At 44.5% G+C, this 7,940-nt stretch overlaps 1 protein-coding gene across 1 annotated transcript in view; it reads right to left on the minus strand.

Moving 5' to 3' along the window:
* st6galnac3 (ST6 (alpha-N-acetyl-neuraminyl-2,3-beta-galactosyl-1,3)-N-acetylgalactosaminide alpha-2,6-sialyltransferase 3) overlaps positions 1-5,760 on the minus strand; it is a 53,991-nt gene extending 48,231 nt beyond the window's left edge. The window contains exon 1 of the mRNA XM_030363775.1: positions 5,458-5,760. Coding sequence (XP_030219635.1) covers positions 5,458-5,475 — 18 coding nt within the window. The 5' untranslated portion in view covers positions 5,476-5,760. The remainder of the gene's footprint in view (positions 1-5,457) is intronic.
* Between the last annotated feature and the right edge of the window lie 2,180 nt (positions 5,761-7,940).

Here is a 7,940-nt window from a genome sequence, read left to right on the forward strand (position 1 = left end):
AAAACGTGTTTTACTCACGCACAATGATTCACACACACGCTCAGTGTGGTTTGCAAATACAAAACATCATTCACAAACTAATGCATTTTGCTTGCAGTTTAAGGCCGCCAGGACGATCTTTTTTTCTCCCCAAAATCTTTATTTGATGCCGGCCAACCGTGTGTGGATTCTATGGAAAGCCAAGAAGGCCACTAACTGGCCCTAGAATGGCGCGGTAAAAGTGCTAAACCGCACGGAAACCGTACGGAAACCGTACGGAATCCGTGCGGTTTGGCCGGAACAACGCCACCTGTTGTTGTGTAGTGTGAATCACAGGACATTTGTTTGTCACGTGACTTTTGGCACTAATTTTCCGCCCTGCTGATCCGTGCGCAAATGCATTCCGATCCGTGCGCAAATGCATTCCGATCCACGCGCAGCTTTCGTGTTCCGTACTTGTAGAATTGTTTTGTGTACTTGAAGGATTTTTTTTGTACTTTGTGTAAAACATACTGTATTTGTTTCTGAGCAAAATGCATTAGTTTGTGAATGATGTTTTGTATTTGCAAACCACACTGAGCGTGTGTGTGAATCATTGTGCGTGAGTAAAACACGTTTTGTGTGCGTGTGAATCGTTATGCGTGAGCAAAACACGTTTTGTGTGTGTGCGGGGTTTTGGCATGATTCTAACTCCATAGTTATCAACCTTGGTTCCCACACTAAATATGCTACCAGAGCAATGGCTTCTGTGTGTGTGTGTGTGTGTGCGTGTGTGTGTGTGTGTGTGTGTGTGTCTGTGTGTGTGTGTGTGTGTGTGTGTGTGTGTGTGTGTGTGTGTGTGTGTGTGTTTGTCTATGTGTGTGTGTGTGTGTGTCTCTGTGTGTGTGAGTGTGTGTTTGTCTCTCTGTGTGTGTGTGTGTGTGTGTGTGTGTGTGTGTGTGTGTGTGTGTGTGTGTGTGTGTGTGTCTATGTGTGTGTGTGTGTGTGTGTGTGTGTGTGTGTGTGTGTGTGTCTGTGTGTGTGTGTGTGTGTGTGTCTGTGTGTGTGTGTGTGTGTGTGTGTGTGTGTGTGTGTGTGGGTGTGTTTGTCTATGTGTGTGTGTGTGTGTGTGTCTCTGTGTGTGTGTGTGTGTGTGTCTCTGTGTGTGTGTGTGTCTGTGTGTGTGTGTGTGTGTGTGTGTGTGTGTGTGTGTGTGTGTTTGTGTGTGTGTGTGTGTGTGTGTGTGTTTGTCTATGTGTGTGTGTGTGTGTGTGTGTGTGTCTCTGTGTGTGTGTGTGTGTGTGTGTGTGTGTGTGTGTGTGTGTGTGTGTGTGTGTGTGTGTGTGTGTGTGTGTGTGTGTGTGCTTCACGTGTTCGCACACATTTACCCACAACAATCAGGCCAAACCACCTGCAGGTAAACTCCAAACACACACTTGAAAAGAACAAGAAACCCAACACGGAACACGCAGCCGCAACGGATGAAGTGTGTGTGTGATTGTGCGATCGCCATCGGACGACACCTTTCGACCCAATCTCACATCTTGTCAAGTCGCCTCCTCTGTGCGATAAGACTCAAAAGCACACAAAGGAATCCGGGGGAGCCCAGCCAGGCTTCACGCCCAGGTCAGGGACACAGAGGATACGCTCAAAGGGAAACCCGAGTGCCGGGGTCCCCAAGTCCCCACCCAGCCCGGGCTCCACAGGTTGGCCCCAGCCTCAGGCCGCCGAGACAGCCCACCCCCCGGGGCCCAGAATCCGAGGTCTGTCTGGAGCCTCTATCACATAGTTCCCGGTGAATGACTGGAAAAACCTTTTTCACAAATGCACCTTTTTAAACATTGCAAATGATCGCTGTAATAGCCCGGAACACGGCGGCGATTCAACACATACGGAGGCAAGCCGCCGTAAAACTCGCGGCGTGAGAAACCTTCCGACTTTGTCGCCGGTCTTGACAGATGGAACTTGCTTGTTACAAAATAAGCTGCATTGATATCGGAATTGAATCGCGAGAAAGGAAAATTTGGCACATTTAGATTAACAGACAAGAATCGTAAAATACGCCATCAGTGGAGTCTTGCATGTGGTTAGCTCGCTCGTAACCCTTTGCGTGCCTTCGCAAAAAAAAAGTTATCGTGTTTTGGGCAGGCAAATTGCGGGTCCAGATATTCCCGGAACATCAGTCCCTGTTCCATTCACAAGTTGACCTTGAGAGTAGATATGGTTTCCGGCGGCCTTTCTGCCAAACATCTGTCTCTAACCCCAACCCCCTTTGAGGATTACTTTGCTCTGCCCTCTACGCTGTCCCTGCCAGAGCCCTGCTCCTGACCCCAACTATGAGCTGATCAAACACTTAGGCCCAATCCCATTTCTACCCATTACCCCTTCCCCTTACCCCTCCCCCTTGTTTTGAAGGGGTATGGGTAAGGGGTAAGGGTAAGGGGTAATGGTAAGGGGTAAGGGTAAGGGGTAAGGGGAAGGGGTAAGGGGAAGGGGTAAGGGGAAGGGGTAAGGGGTAGAAATGGGATTGGGCATTAGCCCAATCCCATTTCTACCCCTTACCCCTTCCCCTTCCCCCTCCCCCTCCCCCTTGTTTTGAAGGGGTAAGGGGGAGGGGGCAGGGGGAAGGGGTAGAAATGGGACTGGGCCTTGATATGATGACACCTTTACCCTGGCCTCTTCCCCCTGCCTGCCAGACCCCCGTCTCCAACCCCTACTTTTAACTGATCAGACAGTAAATACGCGTAATCTCCATCCTGTTACTATCACGCTTCCTGCCAAACATTTGTCCCTAGCCCTAATGGGAGAACAACACATTCTAATGGGAGAGGACACACAACGGGAGATCAGAGTGGGAGAGGGACAAGAAGAGAGTCAACCATGTAGACATGATGGCTGGTCGTTGGGTTATCCTGCAGGAGCCCGCAAATAAAGGATTAACACAGCATCATGGCTCTGTGATCTATGAGAGACAAAGACTTGGAAAACGCACTGATTTGAACAAGACAACTTCCTCATTTTGCAAGCCGGCCAGTAGTAAAGAAGAGGCCCACTTCAGATCCTTACGTCTACAACCTCACGCATGCAGCAAATGTTCTGTAACATTGCAGGGAAAGACTTCCAGTGGAACTGTACGCTCCAAAAATGGTCTCTCTGACAAACAATCCACCTCTGTGACAATTGTATCCTAATAATGCATCTTGTCTTTGTTGTTACTCTTGGGGAAGAAAACAAAAAGAAAGACATTGTTCTTCATTATTTTCTGAAAATCCAGTTTCAGTTGATGTGGATGGAGTAGATTTGTGTGTGTGTGTGTGTGTGTTTCATCCGATATTCAATACAAAAAAAAGTATGTGACGAAGTGAATGTTATCTTTTGTTATGTTTGCACTCGTGGTATGTGTGTGTGTGCACAGTGGGTCTGCACCAGTGTGTGTATGTGCAAACAGTGTGTGTGTGTGTGTGTGTGTGTGTCTGTATGTCTGTTACTTTCTGTCTTTGTGTGTTCTTTTTTTGTATTTGCACTAATATGAATAATTGCTTCGTGTTGCTCATCTGCCTGACCTGCAGCGCATGGAAACACAAGCTAGCTCTGTTGGCCTTGATGCACCAGGCGTTGTGAAGTAGAAGCAGTGATGACATCACCTCATTCACTGTTGTGGAACGGGGGGGGGGGGCACTCACAGCCAATAGGAACGGTACAGGGCAACAATTGAGGCCTTTCTGTGTCCAGCAGAGCCTTTCACTGTTGCGCCCACATGAGAGCTGATGAGCCACGGGCCACAGGACAGACCTGCCCTGGACACATAGCTCCATAGTTATTAGGGTCCAGGGATCACGATGACTTATTATTGTTGGATTGTTTCAATTGACAATCAACCAGTACAAAGACACCCCTAATCTGCTAGGTCAAGACAGCCATTTGTCTTTTATTGTAGTTTATAAGTGAGGCTGAAACACAAGGTCAACTTTTAGACCAAGATAAACTTTATCAATGTTGTATAGGGTCAAACTAATTCAGATTTGTCATTGGTGCCTGGTCTTCTTTTGGGTGTGAATTGTATCAACATGTTAACTTTTGCTCTCCCAAGCAAATAGTAATCACAAAGACCTAGTTCGAGTCCGAATGCAAATTTTTCACTTATTTGGAACTTATTTGCACATGACGCACTATGTTTTTCCCATGACAACTAGAAACGACCAACCACATTGTAAGTAGCTTGTTAAATGGTAAAAGAGATCCACACTCACACACAAGACTCTCACACCTTTTTCGGGAGATTGGAAGGACTTATTTGTCATGACCTTACATTTTTCCTGTCTTTATGTGTTCTTACAATGCATTTACAACTCATTCGCTCCAGCTCTCAAGTTGGCTTGGATTTCATGTTCCATGATGGCTCTGGTTCAAAGATAACTTCAAAAATAACCCATTCATTCTGGATGAAGTAATGTTCTTAATCAAGGAATGTTCAGTAGAGATTGTCTATACACATATTTGACATTAACATAACAGTACATCACATCTGGAAGTAGTAACTACACATTTAAATGGGACATTTCAGAGTGGAAATGACTTCAGTCGACTATTTGATTGAAGTAATTTACACTATCAACTTTCATAAGGATGGGTCACAAATGCCTGGATGGGTAATAAGTGTTTTTAAACACTTTTTCCACGTCGCAGTAAAAGGGGCTTAGTGAGTTAGGCTCAGTATTTGCTTATGAGGCATATACTACACATCCACGCAGAGATAATGCAATGTCACATTCAACACTCTCTCAAATGATAACAGGGCTAGTCCATGCTGATTACACCACTAGCCTACATCTTGGTAACTACCAGGCCACATAACGCTGATATTTCATTTTAAATGAGGCTTGTAGAATGTGTTTTGCACTAAATTGTGGGGTGTTGCATTGGACACGAAAGGTATGGAATAAACCATATCATGGTTAATTTGCATGGTATGGTAGGACAGTTTCAGATCCAAAAATATCTGTACAATACGATGAAGCCACACTGGCAAGTATAGTCTTCTTTAAGACATGTGGGCCTGTCGTCCACATCCCTGCTCCTGGTGTTACAATATAATTCGCACAGCCAAAGTTCTCCTAGTCCTTTACACGCATTACCCTAAACCCAAATCAGGAAGTTACACTTTCTAACTTGTTTTGTAATAAGCATAGAGTTACAACATAGCCTCCTAGGTTAGTAGCACTTACAGGCTATAGGAAAGATATAATTGTATTAAAAAAAATACGTGTTGTGGGAGGATGGCCTAATGTTCATTTTAAGTGATCGTTTCGCACCGAGGAGCCTACAGTCCACCGGGCAGATGCGTGGCCGTGCCGACATGTAGAGGATAGCGGGCTCCATTGCAGCATCACCAAGCTAACGGGTGTTCACATCTGTTAACATGATGAGCTCAAACAACAGCACGGACCTTATCATCCGGATTTTTTTTAAAGTAATGTATGCGGGGAATCCCACACTTACCTTGCACATCCAGGCCATTCTAATTTCTAACGCAGACAATGGTGGACCGCTTATTTTTCGCGAACCGAACGCACCGTGCCGTGCTTGTAAATGGGGAGCATTTATTTATCTACGCGACGGAGATGCGTTGCTGTATTCGGGGATCATCTCTATTTGTACCGTAGGGTACCGTTATTCGCCTTCCCTTTTCATTTTCCGAGGATCCAGGGTTGACGCTAAACGCTACTGGCCGGTGAATCCCCAGCACCGCCTACTGGGTCATGTGACCAGGTCCGATTGTTTGGCTGCTGCTGCTGCTCCTGCTCCTGCTCAATGCTTGCTGAGCAAAGCTTCCCGTGCAGCGGGTTGGGTTATGGTGCCCTGTCTGGCCTGTAGTTTAGCCGACGCTCATCTTGTGGGGGTTTACTAGACTTTTGGGAAACCTAACCTTTTTCTCTATCAGCCCATTGCTCGATTCGACCCATTTAGCATCCGACCGGTTTAGCCGAATTCAATGGAAGAGGCGTAGTTCAGGCACTGAATTAAGGAATAAGGGTGTCAAATTGGCAATGTGGCAGCGGCTTATGCGGCATTCCCAGGATGCCGATGTAGGCTGCATTACAGGGCTGATTATGTCCCAGAGCAGGGGCGTGAACAGCGTCCTATCACAGCGCTTCAATCTATGAAAAGGGCACCCGAAAAAAGTTGCCTAAATAGGTGAGAAGAGCAGACCACTGCTAATTTCCTTTCCACCCTGAATCAAACCAAATGTTATTTTTTAAATGATGGTAAACCTTACATAGAAGTACAGCAAAATGTATCATTTCAATTGTGAAGAAATTAATTTTAAATATTTTCAATCAGTTTTGAATTTGTGATAAAATTAATGACAGTTGATATCATGTCAGTTACGAGGGCATTTTCTTGGTTCCTTTATTTATTTTTGCTCTATGTTTGTTATACAGATAGATTAGGTTATTGACTAGTAATAGCGAAAAGCCCCTGCATAGCCGAGATGGACGGAGATTAAAATGTAAGCATTTAGCTCCATTCAGCCCCATGCCTTCTAACACTATCTAGTAGTACCCTGCCCCCGGTGCACAAGTATGGTACCGCAGTGAAATTATGTACCTTAAATTAACCCTAAATTAATAAATCTGCCCCTCCCTTCAGGCCTCCTTCAAAAGCCCCTCCCACAAAACCACTGACTAGCTCGCTACCTTTAGCAACCACTGACTAGCTCGCTAGCTTTAGCAACCACTGACTAGCTCGCTACCTTTAGCAACCACTGACTAGCTCGCTACCTTTAGCAACCACTGACTAGCTCGCTAGCTTTAGCAACCACTGACTAGCTCGCTAGCTTTAGCAACCACTGACTAGCTCGCTAGCTTTAGCAAACACTGACTAGCTCGCTAGCTTTAGCAACCACTGACTAGCTCGCTAGCTTTAGCAACCACTGACTAGCTCGCTAGCTTTAACAATATACATTAAAGCTAGCGCTAGCCCCCTCCATTTATGCCTTTAAATCAAGGCTCAAAATCCATACTGTACAACCTTGCCTTCCCTCCCCATTAACTATCTGACCTCTGCACTATTGTATTTTATTTATTTATTTTTATTGTATTTTATTCTAATGTTATTTTGCCTACATCTTTGCCTGAGGAATGCACTATGTACAGCACTTTGGTCCGTGCAAACTGTTTTAAATGTGCTTTTATAAATACATTTTACTTACTTACTTACTTACTTACTTACTTACTTACTTACTTACTTACTTACTTACTGCCTAGCCTTATGTAAGACCTCCATCAAATAGGCCTTTGACATAAGAAGCATCCAATTTTTATTTTTTTTACATTTATTAAAAGGGTTTGCATGTTCATAGCCTACTTTTATGCTAACCCCATTCAGACTTGAAATTCCTTTCAAATCTTTTCTTGTGGATTACATTTTGGGGAATTTGGTACAATTTGCATGATTTGAAATAGTTTAAAAAAATGTAGGGGCCAAACTGTTCAATATTTTTACAGAATACTGTTCTGCGAAAAATGTATAGGCTACAAATGTTATATCCTCTGCCTAAAGAGTTATACTTACTTTAGTGATCCACGACTAGGTGTGCTTTTATCAGAAATTTATGTATGGCGCAGGGCTAAATCCTCCCAATGCATAGTGGAATATTAATTTCATACCAAGGCCACATGCAAATCAATATCCACTGAAGAAATAATAATTCCATGGCAACTGCGTCCACATGCATTTTTAAGCTATATCACCAGTAGACCGACCGATGTGAGAACGGGAATCTGGAGGGGAGTTTTACATTTTTCTATCGAATTGCTATGTGTTTTAAGTTAAGAGGATTACCAGAGCTCCCGAGCTGGCCAGCGGACATGAGTTGAGGAGATGTTGAACATGAGTTTAGAATGGTTTGGACAGTAGCCCAACTGTTACCTGAAAAATAATGTGCATCTATTAGTACCAACATTTGCACGGGCTGTGGT

Source organism: Gadus morhua, chromosome 8, assembly GCF_902167405.1.
Source record: "Gadus morhua chromosome 8, gadMor3.0, whole genome shotgun sequence".
Classification (NCBI taxonomy): Eukaryota; Metazoa; Chordata; class Actinopteri; order Gadiformes; family Gadidae; genus Gadus; species Gadus morhua.